Here is a 26,520-nt window from a genome sequence, read left to right as displayed (position 1 = left end):
CTTGACAGCTGAGAAACGACGGTCCCTTCTACCTGGCCCATTTATTTCATGCCTCCCTCAGCGTTTTCCCCGACGGACTCCCACAGGCTCGCCGCGGTGGCAGACACCCGCATGATTCACCAGGGACTGTTTGCCTTGGCCCGGAGGTCCTTCGCGCGGGGAATGGGATTTCCATTCCCCGACGTTTCCCTTGGTCGGCTTCCCTGGAAGGGAGCGCGGGCCCGGCCCGGGGAGCACGGCGCTGGCCGGGGAAAGGATGCCGCAGGCCCGGCGCTGAGCCGCCAGAGCAAAACCACACCACTTTCCTCTGGCGGGGACCCCACGTCCCTCTCCTGCGGGGAGAGCCCCCTTGGCCGGGGCAGGCATTCCTCCTCGGGGCTGCAGGAGCTCCCCTCGCCGCCCCCTCGCAGGGCAGGTCTGACAGGGAGGAACCGGCGGCCGGGCCGAGGTGCGCGGCGGGCGCGGGGCGGCGGGGCCGAGACGGGGCCACCGCAGCCGGGAGGGAGCGGGGCCGGCAGCCCGCGTCCCTGACGGGGCTGACGGGAGGGAGCGGGTCCCGCGTCCCTCGGGAGGCAGGCGGGAAGGTGTGGGGCCGACGGCCCGTGTCCCGTGAGGGCCGTCGCTCCCGTTTCTTCCCTCACGGCAGCCCGCGTCCCTCACGCGGGACAGGCGGGAAGGAGCGTAACGGCGCCCCTTACGTGGGACAGGCGGGAAGGAATGGGTCCGCGTCCGTTGCACGGGGCAAGCGGGAGGGAGCGGGGCGACAGCCCGCGTCCCTCACGGGGCAGGCGGGAAGGAGCGGGACCGCGTCCCTGACGGCGGAGGCGGCTGAGGAGAGAGGGGCCCGGCCACCCGCGGCTGCCTCCCGGGGCCGCGCGGGGAAGAACCTGCTCTGGAGGTCTGGGCAGGGAGGCCGGTGTCTCCCTAGAGGGACCCCCCTTCCCCTCCCTTCAGTACGGCTGAGCCGGGCTACAGCCGCTCGGGGACGGGGCTGGCGGGAGGCGGCAGCTCCCCTCAGCCCGCGGCGCTCCCGGGGGCGGCGGGAGGGGGAGCGCCGTCCGGGGCCGCGCCGAGGGGGGAGGAGGCGCTCCTGCGCTCGCTCCCGGCCGCCGCCGCTGCCCGCCGCCGAGCGGAGCGGCCCCGCCAACCCTGCAGGTAAGCCCGGCTGTACCGCCCGCGTTGCCCTGCCCCGCCTCGCCTCTCCCGCCCGCCAGGCGGGTCCGCGGCGCCCCGCCCGGGGGCACCGGCAACACCGCTGCCTCCCGCGCCGCCCGGCGGGGCTCGGCATCGCTGACACCGCCGGGGCACGGCGCAGCCTGCCGTCACCCCCGCCGCGGGGCCCCGGCTCGGCGGAGGGACGGTCCTGCCCCGCGGCAGTGGTGCCCCGGGGGCCCCTCCGCGTGAGGGGGCGGCCGGCGAGGGCCCTGCGGCCGGCGGGGGCTGCAGTGCGGGCGGCAGGGGCCTGGCGGGGAGCGGGAGGCCGAGGCAAGGGGCCGCGACGGGATCTGGGGCTGGGTTAGATGCTTGCTGGGTCCTGCTGGAGTGGTTTGCTGCTCGTGTTTCAGCCGGAGGAGAAATGTTACCCTTTCATTTGGGACCCTTTCATGGGACAGAGCAAGCTCCATATGCCCTCTTCCCCGTGCATGCTTCAGTAACTCATTTAACGGTGTATGTGCTGTAAGGAAAAAACCCACTATGTTTTAAAATCAGTGCAGAATTGGAGCCAAACTTTACCTAGAAACACTCGTTAGTGAGTAGCCTGCAGGTGTCTTTACCAGCTTCCAGCAGGACAGGATGTGGCTTATCCCCGTGCATACCCCACTGCGGGGATACCGTAGGTATCTCTGCACTGGAGTAGTCATCTCTGACATGCAGCGTGTTGGCCGCCCGGGCTTCCTGACAGCAGCACATTTGTTGGAGATGGAAGGAGTGGGGAACGGCTTGCTGCATGTAATATACTTACCCTGGAAACCCAACCTAGATGGTGCTCTTTAACCTTAAAAAAATTGTTGTGGCATCTTTAATGACCACATATTCCTGTTTCAGAAGACAGTTCTTTCCGTGTCAGACTGGCTGCTGTCACTGCTTAACCATGGGTTAGTGTTGACTGAGAGGGAAGAATGCAACCTACTGATCTATGTAATACTTCCTAAATGCTTGGGGTTTCTTTTGGGGACATCATTCAAGGGGTGAATGATCCTGACTGACATCTGAAAAGGTGACATGCTGTGTTACATGTTATAGCTGTGCTACTGTCAGGCAGCCGACTACTTCAGAAGAAATTATCATACTGAATCCCATCATAAATTCTCCTGAAATCAAGACCTTAATAAAATACACATATGGCTTTTCCATAAAATTCTACAAAATAATTTTTGAATTATACACTTTTAATATAGATGTGTCAGCTTTAAGCACTGGATTTTAAAAACTTTTTCTCATGCACTGTATATCAATATGATTATAACTATAGTCGTCAAATTAAATTTGATTTATTTTATATCTTAAGAAAATGTAGCACTCAGTTACACAAGGCTGCAGCTAAGACCCTAAATCCTGCACTCAATACTCGCACCTAATTACTTTATGTGAGTCTTTCCATTGACTTCACTGGGATTTCTCACGAACAAACTAATGCACACTCTAGTGCTTATAAGCTGGGACCCTGGGACCCAGCTGTAATAGTAAAAGATGTTTTAGTTCAGGCAATCTAGGGAAAGGCTAATCAGATCTCAGTACTCTCCCATGACTTATAAACTATCTCCATGGGAGGGTAAAACACTAAGCACTGCTATTTTATTATAATTTGGACATCATTAACAAGCTCTTTTTATAAAGTGTACTCATTGTTAGATTGTGTTTTCATTATGAGTACGGAGTATTTGGAATGGAGTGGTTTTAATCCCCAAATTACTGTTTTACACTGGTGCCGGGGTCAGTGTGGGTTTGCAAATAAGTTTCAGAACTACTGTATCCTTTTCTTTTTTAAAAAAAAAAGCCTTTCTGCTTGCAATTAGCAGTCTGTTATGGTTTGTGACTACTTCACAGAGACAATACTAAGCAGCCCACATATGTATTATATGTCATATAATATATGCTTTCAGATGAATACCTACTCTTCATGGTAAAAGTGAAGCCTCTCAGTTTTGCCATGCTACTTTTCTGGGAACTTTGTGGAAACTCTGATGTCTAGATCAGATTCAGAACCAGAAAGTGCAAATGAGTCTTCCCCAAAAGAACAAGATAATGAAAAGGTCTATTGTCCAAGTGGCAACTGAAGAAAATCATAACATGGAGGTTGATGCTGTCATAAAATAAGAATTCCCACTGCTTCCAGTCTGACCACTGGAAACTATGCAGAGTAAGCCATACTATAGGTGCACTGTTCTACAGCATCACCCATATGGCAAGTTTCTGAAATCACTGAAATGGTCGTCAGCTTCAGCTCTGCTGGGGTTGGACCTGATGACCTACAGAGGTCCTTTCTGACCTCAATTATTCTATGATTCTATGATTTAGTAGTTATTAGTTTTACAACAGTGATATCAGGAAGTCTATATGTGATTTACATGAATGACTTAAAAATAACTAATAGATCCCGTAATGTTCCTTATTTCATTAGAGTTGTAGAAGATTATATTATACATGTAGTGCATATACTCTAGGACCTTTAGATAACCGAGTATGTGGTGTAAAAGTTCTACCATGATATTTACACCTCACAATAAAATCTAATGCAGGATTGAAATGCTGATCTTTGCTCTTTCCCATACACTGTATGTTTTGGTGTGTATACTCATCAAGACAAATGTGTGCTTATCTGACCTCTGTGCTTGAATAGGCAAGCTGCTCTTCCTCCCTCCCCAACGCTCTTCTGATGGTTTCCAGAACGTGGTTGCCCTCCTGTATAATGTAGCCCCTTCAGCCACACTCTGCAGGGTACTCACGCACAGTGCTGGGTTTGTGGGAACATTTGGCTGACTACCAAATGTCATTCACCTCCATTCTAGGAACTGCTCTGTAATGCATTTTAGGTCTTCCGTTTACCATTTCAAGATGTAAGGTTAGTCCACTGTAACATTTGCTTTTATTAATCCAGGACACAACTCAGCTGTGGGCATTTGTAGCAGCAGCCAGAATAATTAGGTACCGATGGAGTTTCTTTCAGCTGCAGCCCAATTGCTATACAAGGCAGGGGTATCGCTCAGTACAGAGAGTACTGGAATATCCTTTTAGCTGCCGAGGTAGGGATACACACTGGACGAGGAGGACCGTATGAAAGCATAGGAGACAAATCTGGGAGACTTCGTGAGTCTGTGGTTGTCATCCTGTCCCCATCCATGTGCAGACATGTCTGGAATGGGCAAATTGCCGTCACATCCTAGGATTGTGTCCTTCTGCAGACACAAAACAATGATGTGTGGCCCTAAAACTTCCTGTCAGGAAGTAGACCTTCATGGACCCATCAAAGAATTTGTCCCAGTCTTGTGCTGGAGTACACTGGTCCTAAGCTGGTCCTAAGCCCACTGCAGATTTGGGTTCCTCTTACTGTCTGGACAATCATTATTTTAGACTGATAAAGGACTGTGTGACGTTTCCAAGTCAACAGTTTTATTGTTGTGGTTGCTTGCTGCGCTGTTATGAAAGCTGTTTGCATTTGGGTTGTCTGTCTCAGAATACACCTGACTTGCTAACTGACTTTTAGATAACGGGCTTCCCAGATTCATCTGATACTACTGACAACATGAATAGACAGTTAGCCTCTTAAAAGGAGGTGATGAATGTGTTAACAAGGGGAGTACCGCTCTGCTGCTTTGCAGGACTTGGTGCAGTGGTGGGTAGGTTCATGTGCTCTTACGCACATAGGGCTTGCCATCAGTGTTGGGGGCCAGATGAGGAATTGAAGGAACCTTGAGGAACTAAGAAGGAACGTTGTTCATTCTTAATGATTTAACCATATCAGTGACATGAAGTTGACAACCATGATTTTAGGGGAGTTCTACCTGTCCTGTGCTGCTGAGCCTATTGAAGCCCTCCTGGTCTAGCAAGGAGTTGCAGAAAATCCAGTGCATCATTTGGTGGAACAGGATGACAGTAGAGTGCTCCTTTGTAAGGATGAAGGCAAGATGGTGCTTCTTGCTGATGTGCTAAATATCATCCTCCTGATTGTGGCCAGGTGCCCCCACACAACACCTGCATAGCTAGGGACAGATATTTTACAATGTTGGACTCTGCAGGACTCTATAGCTATTTTTCAGAACTGGAAAATGCCTGTGTCAGCAACCTGGTCCAGAAAGATGGAGGAAATTATTAGTACTCTATGTCCTGACGCCCATACCACACACAGTGATTTGAATGAGTAATGGACTAGTAATGCATGTTCTGGCTTGTGGATAGTGAAATATCTTGGAACATGTTCTAACTGATTAGTTAACAGGGCTTTACAGTGCCTGCTGTCCTTAATTTTTTTAATTTCTAAGGTGATGGGATTTAGAATGAGATGTTTTGTGGCTTTCATGTAATAAGAGCTCATTGGTTTTCCAAGTAACTCACTGTGCTTGCTAACTTGGGGACGGGGACTCTGATTTTATTGACTCTTGCAGTTCTGATAACTTTATTTTATTGATCACTTGCAGTTTCTTTAACTTCAGTAAAAGCTTTTGATTTGATCGCAGTCTCTTGTTATCTTAAAAATGGCTAGATAATAAGGAGTGCTGAAAGAACTTCAGAATGTTTTCCCTTTTATGCACTTACATTCTTTGTAGCTTAAAAACAGTGAAGTTAGATCTGATGGCAGCTTAATGAAAGCAAATGACTGTCTCTCTTAACTATCAAACAAGGAAAGCTGAAGGCAGCCTCTCTAGTGGTAATAACTGCTGCCTCTGGTACTTTTTTTGTCTTCCCTTTCCTTCCCATCTATGATGAGAAATTATATAGGGTTCAAGAGAGGGGATATTATCTACAGTTACTAAAGGCGTTGATGTTCCAGGTAACTGCTGAGAATTTCCCCTTCTGTGCATTCTGCCGGTTTGGGTGGCAGCTGGAGAAGGTGGAGAGGTAGGGGTTTGTGGAGTTCATGTTTCTGATTTAGCCTTGGAAGAGAACTTGTGCTACAAGATGAGGAAGGAGACCACTCAGAGAAGCAGGAGGCATCAGTTGAAACATTTTACTACTATGTTTTTCCGATTTCTTTTTCAGCAAGATCTGCCCAGCAAAGACAGGTACATTTTTAAGGTACCTGAACGAAAGAGGTGGCCTTCCAGGCCAGTGGAAGGGTTTCCTGATTCTGTGTGAAAGCAATTTCCCTGAAGTGGGGTAAGAGATGGAAGGACACTGACTTCAGCATGAGCCACAGAGCATGTCTTCTCTCTTGACATTATTTAAGAGTTAACACAGGAAAGAGGACAAATCTTAATAACATGCACCATGCAGTGGAGAAGGTCATTGATTTATCACCAATGACACTGAATATTCAGTAGTGTCTCTGTCCAAAACAGCCATCAATCCCTTATGAGGAGACTTCCATGGAAAGATATTTGAAAGGGTAGAAACAGGCTTGTGTTGTTCGAGTGCTGTCCAACAAAGGAAATAGGTATTTTAAAGATGAAGTCCCAATTTCATTTTTCAGTATTCTTGCACTGTAGTTCATGAAAACTGAAAATCCATAACAGTGCATCAGAAAAATTATTCTGTTACATGGGTATATGGCTAAGCAAGCACAGGTAAAATTGATAAGAAAACACCATGGAAATATTTAGCTCTTGACTAGCAGCCAGTTAGGGAGCAAGGGAAACCTGAAAAGAACAAGAGCCTGTCTATTTACTTGCCATCTTGTAGGGGAATCTCCTCTTTTATACCAAACTTCTTCAAGGCAGCTGCAGATATTGCAAGCAGCCCTCATCAGGTTGTATGTCTGTGAGCAGCAGTTGCCTGTTCACTGTTAGGAGCTTCTTCATATGTCCAGCAGAGCAGTGTGCTGCACTGACTGCTCCAAGGTTGCTGTGAGAGCCCTTCATAAGACCTTCTTTCTCTCTCCATGGGTAAAAGAATGGAGCAGTGGAAGCCAGTGGATCTGGTGCTCAGCCTGGTTGAGCCCCATGTATTGCCACACCTTCTCTTGGTCTCTTTTGCTTTTGAGGTGTTCGAACAGGTGTTCCAGGTAGCCACAAAAATAAGTGTTTGTAAGTTTGGTACTTTGGGAGTATGTTTGTAGCTGGTAGAGCAAGGGTTAGCCAAGCAATATGAAGCTACAAAGGGCTGTGCCAGCAGCCTGGCTTAGCCTGCTGGGAAAATGAGGTGTTAAATACCAAATGTGGTGCAATAAACACCATCCAACTTTAAGAGTGAAGACAGGGGACCTTGCAAAAAAACCAGAAAATAAACAGAGAACCGTGGGAGGACTGTGTGCAGAGAAGCTGTGCAACCACAATACAAACTGGTCATGTAAAAATGCAAGCAGCGGTGGACACAAATATGTACCTGGAACTAGAGCAAAGCACACAAGTCCAGACTGTCATCACCTCGGGAAAGCAGCACAGAAGCTTTCAGTGTGGATGAAAGGCTGGCAACAGGCTTGGATCAGTGGTATCTGTTATCAGATACACAGCCGTTGGCTTTGGGAACTTGTAGGGTTTTTTTCTCATTGAAAATGGATTTCACTTTAATTTCACTTTAATTTTTATTTTAGATTATCTTATACATCAGAACTTGTAAGATGAGGCAACTAAAGCTCTCCTCTGTTAAGCATTGCTTTCTCCTGAAACAGTACTTTAAAACACTGTTTGTGAGGGTAGGACTGTGTTGATAATAGTTGTTTGGGTTTTTTTAATGAGAATTGGATCATTTTTGGTGGAACTGTAAGTAAGCTTATTTTCTGGTTATCAGACGAGTAAGGATATTGAGATCTAAGGATCTAAGGTTTCTGAATCAAAATGAAATACTATTGAACAATAGAAGTTATCTTAAGTTTGAATAAAAAGATCCCCAGAAAACTAGGCACTGTTATTCAATGCTTCTGTTTCTTTAGTACCCCCAACCTTGCTTTTCAAAGGCACTGGTAAAATCACACAAAATTGAAAATTTACTGCTTTAATATGTTTCAGAATTCAGTGACAGCTAATGAATTATTATGTAGGCATTTCAGTTTATATGGTCAGCTAATCGTATGATATTTACATGCTCTATAAAAATATGTTCCTAACAGAATTCAAAGACTTGAAATCACAGCAAACAAACACTTTTTTTTTTCTTATTTCTGAAGTTGCCTGGGGACAGTTGTGAGCCTAGTGAATTTGAAATTGCGACCAAATATCAAAAATTACTACAAAGGTATAAAATATGTTAAGTGCCAGAATGTAAGAGGGTTTAGTTTGGGGTACTTTGCAGAGCTGGTAGGACTGTCCTGAGTTACTTCTTTATCACAGTTTCCTTTGGCATCATGCTGTTACTGGATGGTTCAGCAACGTGTTGTGAAGGTACTCTGACACAGTATCCTTGGTTCTCCATTAATGTGCCATCAGGACAGGGAAAATGCCTTTACTTAGAGATGGATAGGAAGGAGGGATGAGTTAGGCCACTGATAGCTAGGTAACAGCCAGATAGCCCTCTTGAACAAACTGTTTATGCCTGGTTCCTGTGACAGCCTGTAAGGAGCATATTTCTCTATGCTCCTTAGCTCTCTGAGCATGGCTTCTATGTTTCTAAAGCATTGGTGCTGGAACTGGCATGTATCCTTGAGGTCCGTTTGCCTTGTGTGCTGAAGGAACAGGCCAGAGAGAGAGGAGGCCCCCTTGCACAGCCCTGTGTTTGTTGGTGATGTTCTGAGAAGTGAGGAGACGACCTGGGAGAAGCTTTCATCAGTAATCTCCAGCAGTAACTGCTGTTACCTCCAGCAAAATTTTGTCCCATTTTCAGTGGTGTGTGCTGTTTGCAGTGTCTATTTGTTTCTGACTAGAGTACTGGAAGTACTCTACCAATAATACCATCCAGGTGTCCATGCTGCTAGGGCTCCAGAAATTTAATTTTCTGTGGCTGCTATTATAAGCACCAACTATTTACATCTCTTCCCTAGTTTGAATGTCCTTAAATCACGTATTGCCTGTTACTGGATAATATTGAACATTTAAGCAAGGCTGGGCATTTTGAGTGCAAAGACTCAGTTCATTTTGCTCTCTGGCATATACACCAGAATATTGTGTTCACATTTGGGGATGCTGAGTAGGATACACAAAAGGAAAAATAAATTGATAGACAGAAAAATAGATCAATATGTAATGGTTGTGTGGGACAGACTGAAGAATAATTCATAAAGTCTCTTTATTAGAGAGAAAATATTTACTCAGAATTTTCTTTTCTGCCAGTGAGTACCTCATGGTGGGAAAAAAATCAATTCTTTTTCTGAACTGGGGCATTTAGTTGCCTTCTGTTACAGATCTGTGGCTCTATGTACTTATCAAGACCCTATTAAAATTGTTTTCAACATCTTAGTTACTTAACCAAGAATTACTGTTGAAATTTGCACTGCTTGTAGTTTCCACTCAGTTTCAGGTAGAACAGTTCTTTGTTGTGCAAGTGGGTCGTTTTATCCATCTCTTGCACACCTAGGGGAGCTCTTGACTAAGCTTCATCATATCACCAGTTCCAAGGCTGAATCTAACTCCTGTGAGATGCTCTCTTCACAACCCACAACAATAAAGTTTTGGGGGAAGATAGACGGAATTGCCATCTGAGGAAGCCCACCAACAGGGGACACGGCCAGAAGATGAGCCTTTGGCATATCAGTCTTAGCTTTCTGTTTGTGGGCAGAGTCAGCCATGGCTTTTGATGGTGCCTTAACAAATTCCTGGGCAGGAATCATCTCTTAGTGTAGGAATTTTGCCTGTTAATTTGTTCTTCTGTGTGAGAAAACTTCTCCATAACCTATGGCAAGCTCATTGCCAGTCCTCAGAAGTCTCCTTGAGTAAAGAAGATTCATTCTGCACTGTTATCATCATGCTGGCAACCACAGACAGTCTTCTGAAAAGGAAGCATGAGCTGTCGCCAGCTCTCATTTATAGTTGCTGTTTCTGGAATATATTCCTTTCTCTTGTTTTAATTCTCCAAGATTTTCTGAAGCAAATACCCTTCAGACTACAAGAACCATTAAACTTCTGAAAAAATGCAATGGAGCGCTGACTAGAATAATGAAAATATATTTGTGTCCTCCTCAAACCTGTTTATGCTGACAGGCTGACTGAAACAAAGTTTATTTTCTTGCTTTAAAAATACTTATTATAAATGATTGTAGAAGTTGATACATTTTAAATGTTAACTATGAAGTTCAACTAACAATACATATAAACACTATGCAGGGTCTGCTAACTGCTACTTTATTACGTAGATCTTCTTTCTTGAAGGTGTAGGTATTATTCCATGCCAGTATATCTGCATGTTTGTATGTGATGGGAGGGAGGCAGTGCAGCTGGGTGGCTGACATGGTTACAGGGTATCTTTTTGTGTAATCAAAGAGCTAATCTCCTTCTCTCCTTTATTGGCAGTTTCACATCCTTGAATGTTCCTCTATTTCTTGAAGATGAAGAAAATGATTGCATGCTTCTTTCTGCTGTTTGGACATACTCTGCTTTCCACTGTCTCTGTCATGGCAAAAGATCTCCCTGGAGGACATTTCACCCGAAGAAGGGATGTTAACTCACGATCTCTACTAGGTAAGTTACAAAAAAACCCCACGCCAAAACCCCAAACACCACCACCAAAGGCCGTCTCAAATACAGGTGATGAGAGGCATAAGCAGCTGGCCAAACCTTGGCTGAGTTAGTTTATAATAAAAAGGAGATTGCCGTTTGCAAGCAGGATTATGAGAAAGTTTGTTGACCAGTTAGCAGCTGTTGAAAGAAGGTGTTTACTTTTGGAGTACTAGATCTACTTTATGTAAGTGGTATGAAATAAATATTTGCTACAGGATTGTTGTCTTGGAAAAAAGACCTTATTTTCACTGTTTAGAGAAACTACATATTGGTCCATGGAGATTGTGTCAAAGCTGCCTTTTACCATGCCAGCAAGTTTTAGCTGTCTATATGTATGTGCTGTGTGTAATGATGATTGAATGGAAATCAGTGGCTATTGAAATGAGGCTTGTCATTACATTACTTGATGTTAATCCCTTCATTTTGCCAGCATAATTTTATTTATAATGAGTAGCTCATTTTTCCTCTTTTGCCAAAAATCTGAGGACAGGATCTAGCAGTTTTAGCTTGTGGCTGTCATATTTAAAAAAAAAAGGTTCATCTCTCTCTTCTTGATCATTGCCTGTAAGCCATCAAGCAGTTTGCTGGTCAACTTTTTCATCTGCTAACAGTTTGTGACTTAGAATCATTTTCTTTTGCCCATCGTTTAAAGTAATTGTCAGATTATGAAAACATAGTATGGATGGGGCTTTGGACACGGCCCATCATTAGAGATTCATGATACACATCAATAGTAGATCTAATCAGATATCTCTCTGCAGCCACTGGAAGATGTTAAGTGGCCTGCCTCCCCATAAAGGTGACCTAACCTAGTTGAACATGAAGAATGTGAAATGTCCTGCAGAAGATGTATTGGGAAGAAAGAAGAAGAAACAAAGCCAGAACATGGGAGAATGGCTGACGGAGAGAGGAGCACTAAGTTTTATCAGTGACACTCTTCTCCAAACAAAACGTAGTCCTTCAAATATGTAAAATTCCGTGAATTATCGTTCACAATCTTTCCTCTGTTAACTTAAAACCATTGGTTTCCAATTCCTGTAGAACAAGTTTAAGTCAAATTACAACAGATTTCCCTTTCTTATCATCTTTCTCAAAACTAATAGATGCAGTCTTGAGACACTTGGGGTTCTGCAACTGAAGGCTGAAAACCACAGCTCTGGAGATCTAGTCCATCAAAAAATATGGATGTGGAACAGCAAAGAGAAATACCCACATTCACACCTTACTCAACAAGACTCTCAAACTTTCTAAAATCCTAAATTCTAAAATGTATTTAAATAGCAGCCCCTCCTGAATATTTTAGGGTCCCCAGCAAAGCTAAGTGAGCTTACTACTTTAAGAAATAAACTACCTGTCTCTCTAGAAAATGAATGCAATAGCAAGGTGTTATGTGGAGAAACTAAAAGGTGTCACATTTCTCAGCTTGCCTTTCTTCCCCTATGATTTTTTAAGTTGCTTTTATAGCCTCTTTTTCTTATTTTAAATAGTGGAAAATATATCAAAAGAATTAGCACTCAATATAAATCAAAATGTACAGATTAAATTATTTCTTTCTTCTTCCAAAAGCCAAGCGATTTGTGGTCCCTGCATTTGGAAAATTCTGAATCCCTATTCAGTTTGGCATGTGCAGGATGCAAACAATTCTGGCAGCTCTGGCTGAAAGAACCTTTTCAAGACATTAAATGATGCAAGAAACTTGGGACATTCTCTGGTCCAGCCCATAAAAGTACGTGGCAGTTTGGAGTCAGACTCTTGGGCCTTGCATTCTGTTATAATAAATTAGGTCACCTGCTTCAAATTCAGCAGTGCATATAAACAGTGGCACGGTTAAAACGTGCCTCTGTGTAAAGAACAGAATGTGTAAAATGCATGCCACTCTGCTGGAAAGCTGTAGTGTTCCTTAAATGACATGAGAAAGAACAGGGCCAAACCATGATCTCAGTGACATGAAGTCTATTGACTTAATAAAATCACTCCAGAATTACAGCAATTTAATAGGGATTAGAAGCTGTCCCATTCTGTGTAATACATATATTATAAATAGTGGTGGCGATGACAATTGCTGCTGTTGTGGAAAGACTTGGTTGGCAGGCAAAAGTGAGCAATATAGCTGCAAACAACCAACAGATACCTGGAAAAGTAATAAAAGTTCAGGTTGTTTTTCTTTTTTTGGGGGTGGAGGTCTCTATGTTTTTAGGACTAAAATGAAGGATTATGCTGTGTAAATATTAGTAGCATTACAATAATTTAATTCCTTTTTTCATCATTTTACCAATCTTTAAAACAAAAGTGTACTGCTGTGCTAACTATTTACTGGTAAAATACTAGTAGTGTCCAGGTACAGAAGTAAAAGTCCTTGCTCCAGGAAACTGACAACATAAATAAGCAAAGTGGAATGGGCAAAAAATCCTGTGGGATTGTCCACATAGAGATAAAAGTACTTTGGGATCCAGCTTTAGGAGGATTTAATTTTTTGGCAGCCATGCACTAATACTTCATAGATTTCTTATTGTCTTGTTAGAGCTAATAGCCTATATGTTTTAACGAAGGTTTCAGAAGGAATGAGCTATGTCTTTTCTATGTTTTTCTTATCCCCAGTCTTTCTGCTAAACCTCAATGTGTGTTGTTTTAATTTGGCATATCTTTGCATCACTTATTGTTGTTTAAAATTACTATTGCTATAGCTAATAATTTTCATTAAAGATCTGAAACCTTTTGTGCAAGGATTGATTGGACATAAAGTTTTTGGAACTCTCTGTATGTGGCCCTTGAAAACCAAACTGCTTTGCAGGTTTTTCTTTCTTTAAATACTGAATCAAACCTCAAAGTATTTAAAACTTGTCTATTGTGCCAATTTAATTAAATTTGTTAACATTTTCTTAAATCTTTCTTGCAGCATATTAGTTGTAGAACATGTGTAGTTGCTTTAGAGAGAGAAAATAGACACGTATTTCTCATAATAACAGAATTTGTATTACATTGCTGGAAAATATTGTTTTAATGTAGGTGTATTTATATTTTAAAGGACCATTTCCATAGTCCTACAAGATCTTGTGTAATAACAGAAAGAAATAGGATGGTCCACTTGTCTTACCTGTAGCAGAGGGCGGTCGCCTCTCCCCTTACGTGACATATAAACTAAATTTTGCCTTCTCTTTCCTCTCATCAGTAATTTGATCCTGAGTATTGGATCTTTGGCCTTATCCTGATTCCTTTTAATCTTTTGTTTTAGCATCTTCTCTTTTAAAGGCTTTATCAGAGCTCTGAAGAGTTTTTACTTAGCTCTCTGACAAAATCATTGATCCTGCTGAGCGCAGCTGCTTTGTTAGATTACACACAGATCACTGAAAGCACAGTTTGCCAGTTTAGCATTGCTTTTTGGATACTAAAGAAAAGCAGTAATGGAAATATTCTTGGCTACATGCTTTTAAAGATAAAATTATGTCTGTTACATTAGCTGATTCCCTTCAGATATAATTGAAATGGATTTCTGCACCTAAACAGGCTGATGAAGAGCTGTGTCAGTTGTCCGGAGTGGTGATTTCCATACTGTGATTTCAAGGCCACAGTCAGAGGTCCACAGCACCTTCCAGCAGGTTCCATGTTCAGAAAGAACATGTGCCCAGTCCTTGCAAGATGTAGCTTTTTTTGGTGTTTGATGGTATGGGTTTTTTTGGTGGAGCAGATTTGGGACTTACACCCTACTGCACCTTAATCATTTATTGTAAAACAAAGCAAAGCAAAATTTCAACATTGTGGAAAAAAAACAAGTTGTTGTGTTGTTTTTTTTCTTAGTGAACTCTGTTCTTGTAATCTGGGCATGTAGTTCATGTCACATGGGTATATTTCTTTGGAGAGCTCTGAAGTGGATGCATGGGAATAATTGAATAAGCTGTAGAATAATACTCTAAGCAATAACATTCCTTCTATTCCTTAGGAATATAAAACATGCACCTACCTGTTTTTGAAAATAGCTATTTATGTGAGGAGAAAAGGTAATTTAGGGGGTATTCCTTTAGATACTACATGATACCAGAAGAAAGAAACTACAAGAGATTAACTGATACTGCACAAAACTGAAACAGAGTGGGGAAAGGAGGCCAAGAAGGAAATGTACTTGGCTCCTGTTCAGTAGAAACTGCTGCTAGACACAAATGTCCCTGTCTGTGTTAAATTATATTTTGCAACAAAAGATAATGATTTATCTCTTGGTTGTATATATATGATTCCACTAACAATATGAAGGGAAGTCATATGAAGTACACAGAGTGGTCACTAAATTTATGAATCACTCACTACAGTCAGTTAAAATTATTCCAAACATTCTTACATCCAACCCAGTTCTTAAACTTGTGTGTATGTAACTTTAGGACTCAAGAGCATTATCAGGTTAACCATTCTGGGTTAAATTTTAGCCGCAAATCAGAGGGGAAAGTATGTGACAAAAGTGAGTCCGGTCCATGATGCTTCTGCAGAGTGCAGATAAGATTTCTGTTTCGTTTTGGTTGAATTCATTGCACATTTATACACTAAGAGCTGGCCAGAGATCTCTAAATCCTGCTAATGTGGACTGCTGAACCACCATGGGATGATAACTGCTGTAAGAAACTCATTCACAGCCTCAGCATATGTGTGTATGTGTTATTTCTTCACATAAATGCAACCCTGCCAAGGTTTTTTGTCCTCAAACATGTTAAATAGACTCATTGTAACTGAAGTCTGCATTGCAATTGGAGTCAGAATTGTGTCATGGTAACTACATCATGTGTTTGACATGCTATGCTGGTATAGTATTTGGTGAGATCAAAACTATTCCAGGCAGTAGATAAAGGTAGGAAGAGGTTGCAAATTACATCTTTTGAATTATCACATATTTAGTTAAAATATAAGGAAAATCCTAACCAAACTTTTATAAGCATACAAGGTAACCAAATACGCATCAGTTTAGACTCTCTAATCAAAGCAGAAAATTGCCATAGAAATAGAGATGTGCTACATTTGGAAAGAGAGAAAGCAAAGCATTTTACAGTCTGTGAAATCACCTGTTTCTTCCTTCTGAGGTGTGTAGGTACATCTTAAAATCATTGTGCCTCAAGGCAATATTCGCAATTGCGTGCTTTGCTTCCCAGTAGTGATTGTCTCAACAGCTGAGAGGTCTCCTGTGGACTTTATGCCAAGTCTTGAAACTTCAGCTTTCATCTTAATCTCTCAGCTGTTGGCCTCTCCCCTGCAATAGCTGTTGTCCATTACCTACCTGGCTGGGGTGTGAAACAGTATCAGGAAGGTTGCACTTGCTCAGACCACCCCGCTTTTTCAGGTTTCTGGGTTTTGTTTGCAGTGGGAGACCCTCTCTCTGTGGCTCTGAGGCTTGGTAGCCTGGCTTGTGCTGAAGCTGTGCCGCCCTAGCCCCTAACAGGGGTCCTGGAATCTGAGAAGGCGAGATCTGAACGGCGATTGTACCCTGCCTGGTCAGTTGTTCCCGGAAGAAGCTGTTATCCCTTAAACAGGGCCAATTAATGAGCCATGATGGCTAGCTGGGACCATGACAGACCCCAGGGATTTGTGTCCTATTCTGAGTTTGCTCATCTGCAGCCAATTATCATGGAGAGCAGAAAGTTTGGATTTTGGTCTGTGTTAGCAATTTTTAACCACATAACAACATTATGCTTGCCAATTGTCGTATTTAGTATTCATTATTAATTTTCAAGTCATGTATCAAAATAGCATTCCCTTTTAAGGGAATTTTATTCCCTTTTATTCCAACTGCTATTTGGAATTCCCATTCCTGCTTAAAGGGCAATTCAGTAATTAATGTTATATGGGATATAATTCTATTACTAGCAGCACAAGAAATTTTCTTGTATTTCTTTAATGTGTAAGTATTTACTCTAACAAAGCCTTTTCTTTTCCCTTCTTCCTCCTTCCTCTCTTCTCTCTTCTCTTTGCTTTGTTTTCTTATTCTTTTATCTTTTCCCCCCTTTTTTTTCCTCTTCCCTTTTTCCTTTTCCTTTTTTTTTTTTTTTAAAGTGATTTATAAGTTTTCCACAAGGAGGAAAGAATATCTGCTGCTACAGAAAAAACTGAGTCATGTACTAAACTGCAAATGCTCTTTGTATTCTGAAATTGTTTGTTGCAACCCCCACAAATTACTGTGAAATACCATTTCTGTTTGAAAAAGAGTTTGCCTTGACAATAATTCACTGATTAAACTTACAAACTGTTTTTATGTGTATGAGCTCAAAGAGTTCAAAGCCTCCTTTGTGTATTTTGTCTTGAAGGAAGAGCAGGCCAAAAGAAAGAACACTGTATGTTCAAAAGTGTGGTGGTTTTGGTTTCATTGTGAGTACATTAGCTTAATAATTAAAAAAGCACATATGTGCAAAATTAACTTGAAAATCCTGGAAACAGCATTTGCATAACTTAAGGAATGTCTCATTTTATAGGCATGAGTGGGTAATCAGACACTATTGTGTGTGAAGTCAACATGCCTTTAAATTGCTTTGGAAGCTAGAAGACACTGTCTACTTATTTCAGTGCTGCTGAAGTGGTAGAACTAATGGTTTGCCAGTGGGCATGACATCCCACATATTTTTGGGGACAAGGGGAAATGGTATACGGCACTATCCCATGGTGCTGTTTCTGAAAGTATTCTGGAAAAGAGTCTAATACTTAGACTGTTACCAATGGATAGAAGTATGTGGTTTCAGGTCAGCTGATCAATGAGTAATGTTGATGTTGCTAACAGCTTTCCCCATAAACAAAGACATCGGCAACTTTAAAAAAAGTATGGATAGGAGTTTTTAAAATGTTAAGCTAATGTCCTGAAAGCAGAACAGCACAAACTCATTAAGGTCACATTTTTTCTCTGAATTTTCTACGCTGCTACTAACAGTTATTTACTTTCTCTATCTGTTCCTTCTCTGATAATTCCTGTGTCCTTCCAACAGTGCCCCAAGTAGCTCAAGCAAGAGAGGATTTTCACATCTTCAAGGAGTAAGATACAAAGATCATCTTCTCCCATGCAACCACCTGTTTTTTGTGTTGGTTGTGATTTGTTGTTTTACAGATGTGTGCAGGAAAAGACAGTCACAAGCAGAGTAAATGCCTCCAGGCTGTCTGTGGGAACTGGATTCAAAGTAGTATTAACTATGTGTACTACAAGGCTCCTCCATCATGGCACAGAAAATGAATTTCTCTCCTCTCATGGTTGTGAGCTGCACTCAGCTGAGAGCACATAACATTTTTTTCTATTAGGAAGTGGTGGGTAGATGTCGATGCTGCTGGGACTGGCATGGGGATATTAGGATGCTTCATTCCTCTGTCCAGGTGTTCCCCTGCCTGCAAGGGAAAGCAACCCACTTCCTGGTCCTCCTGACCATGAAAGAAGGTTTGACTCCTCTCAGGAAACCCGACAGTTTCCATTTCAGAACACCTGAAATACGCAAAAAGAACTAAGAAACTTGAGAGTATCCCTACACCATACTTTGGCTTCATGCCAGAGGCAGCACCAATCTCAGTAAAGATAATGAGACATACTAGGAGTCAGTTTGGGGTCTCTGGAGTTAGAGGGACTTTATATTAATAATGACCTTGTTATTTTGGAAAGGATAACAGGGAAGGAATAGGAATAGTGAAATGAAATGAGAACAAGGTAATGGACCCTCCCGCAGTGACTGATAATGAAGCATTTGCATGTAGAAGGAAACGGAAATCTGTGGACAAGAGCCTACTGCTGTACAGTTCTCCCAGAAATTTTGGAAGTTCAGAAAAGATTTTGTCAGAGGCAATAAATAAATGTCTGGAGGCTGTGTTGCATTTAGAGAGTGTTCCCAGATGAAGAAATTTGTAAGGAGGAATGATTGAGCTGCCAAACTCATAATGAATCTTTGGGTTAGGGCCAGAGGCCTGTGAGTTTGGGGAAAGGCTCAGAGCAGAGATGGGGCCAGGGAGTACTGGGGCAGGTCTTGGACCCAGGGTCTGTCCCAGAGCTGGTAAGAGGTGGAGTCACCTGCCGAACCAAGTGCAGCACGTATGTGTGCCGGGAAAGGGGTACTGAGCAGTTTCTAACATATACTTCAGGAACTAGGTATGATTATATCGGAAATGCACCATACCATCCTGTGCCCTTATTTGAATTAAAATGAGAAAAAAGAAAAGGAGTGGAAGTTAACTTGCACAAAATGTCTCACTGGAGCCAAGAAGTGCTTGGAATTACTGCTATTCTTCATTTGCTCTTGAGAGCAACCACAAAATGCGTTTTCCAAACAGGAACAACATTACATTAGCTGCTGTGTACTTCATGCTTGATCTTTGCAAATGAAGCTACTGCAGTTTCCTAGAAGGTGTATTTGGGTAATACATAGATATGTCTTTCTTCCCATCATAGTGTTTTGCTCTTGGTATGTTTATGAATGAATTGCAAATTTGAGTATTCTTTACTTGTATGATTGTATGGCAAGAAGATTAAACCTTCCTGATGAACTGATAAATCTTTTGGAAATATCTGAGAACTTGCCAAACCCAGTCTTTCTGGCTGTATACTTAGCTAGGGAAAACCAGAATTCTGGACTTTAAGAACAAGTATTTGACACCCAGCAAGTTCATATGTTTTGAAACAAATTTGGTAGGAACTATACGAAGATTTATAAAGAAAGAAGTTGTAAAGAAAAGAGAGGCAAGTAAGGTTGAGGGCTAGATGGAAAATGAAATAATAAAATAGCAAAGAAAGAAGAGAAATTTAGGAAGAAGTTTTATAATATGCTAGCTGGGAGAAGAGTTTTCTCCTCTTTTATTTAATTCTGAGTGAAGTCTTTTGTTCTGTTACACAAAGATAAAACCTAAAAATAAACCTGGTGTTATTGCTGGCAATGTCACAGGACATATAATTTTTTGTATATACATTACTGTGGAGTGAGATAAGAAACACAACATATTGAGTCTTAAAATTGCCATTAATGCATTGCCTGCTCAGGCAATAATTTTTCTATGATCTCATTTTTTCTTAACTGATCTCATCCTTCCTTTTTGCTTAAATTGTCTTAGTCAGTAACAAAAATCTTCATGGAACTCACATTTACTTGTTATAAATTACTTTTTCAATGTCTTAACTTTGCTGTAGTATTTACTAAATCGAGCTAACCTCCTTTTGCTTTTTATACAGCAATAGCCTTCTTTAACATTTATCCATTCTCATGTATTAGGAAGAAGACCTACATATCAAATAAGTAATATCCAGATTAAAAAAAAGTATTAAGAAGTCATAAAGATGTAGGACAACAATAGAAAATAAATAACTCACTTTTAAACAATCAGTCTTTTCAAGGGAGCTGGCTTGCAAAAACTTTTGAAAAGTCACCATCTAAAACTTGCGTCCTTCGAATGTGTTCAGTTTGAATATCCCAAAATGGAAATGTCTGAGGAAATTAAAGAGTGCCAGGGGACATTCTCGGGCATTGGGACTCCACCATTATTGTTGCTGTTAAATTGTTGGAGCTGTCTCTGGCCGACAGTGATTAGCACTCCCCAGGCAATCCCCGTGCACAGTTCAGAGGCTGGAGGGGGACAGGGATTATTCCCAGTAGGCAGTTTGCCTACAGCCACTCTGTTTTAGCAGGAAGGTGAGTTCAATACTGTGGATGCAGGCCAGCTGGCCTCTGAGCTTAGCTTGTGTCTTAGACTGCTCTCTGGCACTGAGACCAGCGGTATGAAATGGCCTGCTTCTGTACTACTAAATACCCTGAGCTTACAGAGTGGTTGCATCCACATTGCTTATTAGCATGGGTCCCTGGCTCATGGTACTTCCCATATCATGCCTGAGGATTGTTTGAGAAAATGTTAATTGTCCTAGACTAAACAATACCGGTAACTGTTCTAATGATTTAACAGCCTAGAATAGTCAATTCCGATGTCCAGGAAAACTCCCTGGCGCTGCTTTAGTTGTATTAAGGCAATGTAGCATTAGTTAGAAGTAAGCTGAGAGGGTACAAACACAGTCTCAGACAGAGACCCTGGGTGGGTGAGCAAAGTCAAAGCAGTGTGAGCTTTGTCAAAGCCAAAGTAGGGGTTCAGGCCTGAGCATAATTTGCTTTGAGAAAGGAGTAGAAAGAAACCTTCAGGGATCAGAGAAAATAATTTAATAGAGTTTTCAGCTTTAGAGGAAATTAAGATACTCAATGTGAAATATTCTTTTAAGCTTTGTTTTATGTATCTGTCGGTAATTGGATCCCAGCTGGATTCTTCCAAGAAGAACTGAAATTTCCTTGCATTGTTAATTTTGCAAAGGGGGCATCACTGTAACTGTCATTTACAGACAAAGTGGATATTGAGTGGAGGAGGAGAACATATTTACTGTTGACTTGACCTTTCCTTCCCTTGCCTTGTCTGTCTTTGTCTTGCCTCTCCTGGACTTGCCTTTGGATAATACAACTCACACTGAGGGGCGTTTTAACTTTTGTGTTAGCAATACAAAACCTCTGCTGACTTAGAAGCAGGTTTATGGATGAGTAGTTCTTTTCAATGAGTATGTCACTTTTCATAAGAAGAGTGGAAGGGAATTACTTTTGGGTATGAGGATGTTTGCCAAAGTTGTGAGAAAGTTCCCTGTTTAAAATGAGAGCTGGTAAGAGGAAGAGGTTATAGTTTACAGGGCAAGTGCAAAGGCATGCTAAAAAGGTGTCACTGGAAGTTTTTCTGAGGGGATGAGTGTTCAGATCTGTTAGTCATTACTGATTGCCACTTCTCAAAATACCACCCCAGCTGGAGTTTTGCTTAGTAAAAGAGTTACATTTCATTTTTCTTGGAGCCCATCTCAGCTAAATCAACTTTAATAATTACAAGGTTATTAAGTCACCAAGTCAGAAGACAAAGATTTTAAATACATTTTAATTTGGAAATGTTTGGTATTTTCATAGATAGAATTTCGCTAGTGAAAGTAGTTTTGATATATACTGTATTACATTGAGACTGAGATTTTTCTTAAGTAATTTAGCACAATGGGGTGTGTTTCTGGTCGTACTATCCACTAATACCATCCAGTTTTTTTCCCACCAAGATTCATGCCTGACTTCAAAATACATAACTGAGTCTCTTCAGACTGGGATCCAAATCTTGATATTCAAATTAAAAGGATTCAACACCATGGGTCTAGTTTTGACTTGTTTTAAGGGAAATAAAATAGTCATTTTACCCTTCTCCTTTCTCTGTCCTTCCCCTCATATACACACACATATTCTTAGCCTTTTTTCTGTAATTATCTTTCTTTCCCCTTGCTCTGCTTCCAGAAATCATATCTTAGTGTTATCTTTATATTACAACCGTGCTGGAATATTTCATGTTATATTAGTAAAAAAATGTAATAATTAGATATGCCACTAAGATAACAAGATGGAAAATAGTTAATATGTCAGGATATTTGTATCCCATTAGAACTGGAATTTTGTTTCTGCTCAGTTTGGCTTGCATTCAACAACCTCTGATTTTGAAAGAATAAGGAACCCGAGCATATTCCTATGCTTATGAATAAAGCCATACTGTAGATTGCACATGAATAAATCCAGGCAGTCATTTTTATTGTCATCAAAGAGCATTTTTATTCTATGCCCACAAATGTTCTTGGTAATCTATGAAAGAGGCCTCTGAATTAACAAGTGAAAACAGGCATCGTTCTCACTCCTTGCCTTGGCAGAAGTACGATTAGCATTCATCAGCAGTCACAAGTGAACTCATGGAAAGGCTTGTCTACAGACAGATGTTTTTCCAGTTGAGTCTTTGATTGGCCCACTTGTACTTGTGCAGTATGACATGACCTTTAATTATACAGTCAAATACTACTTTTCCACCGAAGCATTTGTCTCATTCAGTACGCAAGATGGATGAGAGTGCACTGGGAATTGAATTGGGTTGGGCAATAAGGGAGATTACTGATTAGGAGTATCTCAGCTTAGTAAGATGAGGACACCACTGCAGTTTGATGAGCATTTTGCCACCTTTAATCTTTCAAGCCAGGCAGACAAACAGGCAACTAGCTACCTCACAGGTTTATTCATAGCCACAGGTATTTAAGAACATGAGCAGACACACTGATTGAAGCCATAGGTCTATCTAACCCAGTGTCCTGCCACTGACAACAGTCAAAAGTGGAAGCATATGAAAAAGTTTAAGGACAAGACAATACTACCTGCAGGTATTCCCCCAACTGCCATGCTTTTGTGGCTCAGGGATTTCCTAATCTGGAGGGATCTTTAATGTAAATATTAAACCTCAGCTGATTTCTCTTCACCAGCATCCCGTTCAGCCCTTTAAAGTCCTTTTAATCTCTTGCTATCTGTGCTTCCTTCTGTGGCAAGGCTCATGGCTCACTCCTGCTTGCCTTAAGCCTGCCATGTGCTGGCTTTCTGTGAATGGTCAGTCCCTATCCATTCTCATCATGCAACTCATGCATATGTCTCATATTCTTTCAAAAAAGAAGGATGCTGAGCAGAAGCCAGAGGATGTACCCAGGGTCCCAGAAAGCTTGTAGCATGCCCAGAAGGGAGCCAGCCTTCACTTCTGCTGTTATCCATGATAGCTTGGCCTGTCCCTGGGGTATTTCTGCTTCAGTGGCTCTTGGAAAAAAAGACTGCTGATGGCTGAAATAGATTTCAGGAAGTGTATGAGTGGTCTTTTGGCCAAGTTGAGTGCCACTGTAGACAAAAGGATTTTCTCTCTGATGCAGCCACAGAATTTCTGTGTGATGCTGAGCTAGTCCAATAGACGAGACTTTTCCCAGATGGCCATTAATTATGCCTTTGAAATCATGGGGTTTGGTTTGCAACAGTGCTGAGCACTCACAGCTGCAGTTGACGTCATTGAGAGCTGTACTTTGTACATGCGAAGTGCTGCTTAATGCCAATTTCCCTGAAAAATCAGTCCCTTCACATCTTGTATCGGTCACTGCAATTAACAGATGCTTTTAACCTGAGTTTCTTTGTGTTCTGTTTTCCCTGTTTGTAATGGAGGAATGATACCACCCTGCCTTATCAGACTGTTAGATTTCTAAATTCTCAGGCACTACCACAAAAAGCATCACAGTGCAGCCCACTCAAGTAGTAACTACGTAATTCAGAGGCGGTTTCTGTCCTGCATGGGGTATGAGGTCAAAATCTCTACAACAATGACAAAACAGGGTACGGCACAAGTATCTACCATTCCACTGCCATTAGCCATTCTGGCCGCTGATCTCACCAAAAAAAAAAAAAAATTTATATATATGTATACACTGATCATGTAACAGGCAGCTTTTGTTATTTACTGGAGGCCAGATTTATATAGCCCTAGTAGCCTTAGTTCTAGCATCTCCTGTTTTTCCTGTATTTTCCCAGCACTTGTCAGCGTGTTTGTTTAGACATCATGTTTGAGACATCAGGTCAACCTGAACCGATTTGCATTTTGAAATTCTTGTAAAGTATTTTTGTTTGCATTTTGCCTTCCAGAAAATACTTGCAACAACAAACGTCTGGACCTTGTCTTCATCATTGACAGCTCTCGCAGCGTACGTCCTTACGACTTTGAAAAAGTGAAGGAGTTCATTTTAACCATCTTGCAGTTTCTGGACATCAGTCCTGATGCCACCCGAGTAGGTCTGATTCAGTATGGCAGCACAGTCAAACACGAGTTTTCGCTGAAGACATTCAGGAGGAAGCAGGATATTGAAAGAGCAGTGAAGAGGATGATGCACCTGGCAACTGGCACCATGACTGGACTGGCTATTCAGTATGCAGTGAACATCGCATTTTCAGAGTCCGAAGGAGCTCGACCTCTGAAGCAGAATGTGCCCCGAATTATCATGATAGTGACGGATGGGAGACCTCAGGATCCAGTGGCAGAGATTGCCACTAAAGCACGTAACTCAGGAATCCTGATTTTTGCCATTGGAGTGGGAAGAGTAGATATGAACACGCTGAAGTCCATTGGGAGTGAACCACATGAAGAGCATGTGTTTCTGGTTGCTAATTTCAGTCAGATTGAAACACTGACCTCTGCCTTCCAGACTAAACTTTGTGGTAAGGTTTTTAGCTATAGATTTGAATGCATAGATGAAAGTAAAACACAGGAAAAAAATATGCATTATAATTAAACTTTTTTTTTACATGGAACTTTATCTGTTAGAATATATATATTGGAAAAAAGGGAGACTAGCCAAACAACGTTCAGAACAGCAGTCATACATATGGGGAAAATCTAATTCTACTGCTGAGTGCCATAAAATATGATCTAATTCCTAGTGGTCATAAGCAGTGAGGCAAACATGCATATCATGATTTTCCTATTCATTACATAATAGCAATAAATTTACAACCCTCTGCTATTTGAATATTAGATAAGTTGTTTCATCTATTGATTTTAAATGTGATCTCCCTTAGTACTGAAACTTCAAACTGATAAACAGTCTTTTGGTTATTTAAAAAATTCTGTGCAGTTCATGGATTCCTGTTCCAAAGCTTACATATTAATTCTATGCAAACAATTATCTCTGTGCATGCCTTGTGACTGGAAGTAACACAGGGACATGGTAGTGTTTTTATTCCATCCATTTTAAATACAGAAAGCTAGGAAAAGCCATTACAGTGATATTATTAATTCATACAATAAGGTAAATAATATTTTTATAGGTATGAATTTACAACAGAGAAATCACTTCTATCTGTAATTCCCTGATAAGAAATTACCTTTTACAAATATCATGGCATACATAATTAATTTCATTCCAATCTGTGTACTTAATATAATTTTCTTTTTTAGTTTTTTCCTGAGATAAATATGAAAGATCTTCATACAGATTTGGCATTAAGCTGAGGCATTTTCAGCAGAGTCCAGAAAAAGAATGCATGGTGAGATTGAATGCTCACTCATCTCTAGGGATGCTTTTGCCAGAAAAGAACTGAGGCTTATTGTCAGGATAATCTGGAGAATTTTCCTTACTTGGTCTTTTCCAAAATTGTTTCAAAGAGCAACAGGGCTTCAGCTGAACTGCATCAGCACAAAACACCATCACAGGCTTTCATCAGATAATAGATTTTTTTCCTGTTTCTTCCTTGCCGTATTATTAGCTGGAGTAGTAAGATACATTTGAAAACCAAGAAAGAGTAAACTAAACATGGATTGAGAGTTTGAATGGAAAGAACAGCAAATGATTCAAAACTTCATCCTATTGGATTTTTTTAATTGCATTTTAGAAACAAATTCAGTACAAATACCACTTTTTTTCTGACTAGGCAGTGTCCAGTAAATGTGTTAGAGTTTTATATCTCACTTTTAATCCAAATATATGTGATCCTCCATAAAACCACCCCCCCTGCAGAAGGAGGAGTATGGAGGTGACAAGGATTGCTGCTGCCTCCTTTTCTCAGGGAATGCCTCCACAACACTCGCTGTGTCAGGAATTGAAGGTGAGATCCAAAAACACACTTAAAAACCCAGGCCCAGATGCAACAGAGAATTTAAGCTGTTAGATTCTTAAGGATTTCAATTTAAGGGACTAACTTGTGGATAGGATCCTTAATATTTTATTGACTCTGGGCTGTGAAGCAGCGTTCAGCTTGCTGAATTTCAAGAGAGCAATCTAAGCCTCCATAGCCTCTGCTTCCTAGAGGACCTACATTCCTCCCAGGAAATGTAGTTAGTTTTTTAAAGTCATTCTCAGTGTGGACCCAGAGGCAATATCACTGTAGCTGAGTTGAACATCTGGACACCTTGTTTCTTTGCTAGAGCAATTGAAGGCACTCCTCTGGTCAAGTTTCCT

The 26,520-nt window shown here is 41.5% G+C and overlaps 1 protein-coding gene across 1 annotated transcript in view; it reads left to right on the top strand.

Annotated features, from left to right (window-relative positions):
- The first annotated feature begins 10,549 nt into the window (after positions 1 to 10,549).
- The window catches only part of MATN2 (matrilin 2), a 70,187-nt gene continuing 54,216 nt past the window's right edge, over positions 10,550 to 26,520 (top strand). Inside the window, exons 1-2 of the mRNA XM_072852134.1 lie at positions 10,550 to 10,703; positions 24,212 to 24,781. Of these exons, the coding sequence (XP_072708235.1) occupies positions 10,550 to 10,703; positions 24,212 to 24,781 (724 nt within the window). The remainder of the gene's footprint in view (positions 10,704 to 24,211; positions 24,782 to 26,520) is intronic.

This window comes from Ciconia boyciana, chromosome 2 (assembly GCF_034638445.1).
Source record: "Ciconia boyciana chromosome 2, ASM3463844v1, whole genome shotgun sequence".
Classification (NCBI taxonomy): domain Eukaryota; kingdom Metazoa; phylum Chordata; class Aves; order Ciconiiformes; family Ciconiidae; genus Ciconia; species Ciconia boyciana.
The sequence above is the reverse complement of the archived record's forward strand: the minus strand, read 5'-3'. Positions and strand labels throughout refer to the sequence as shown.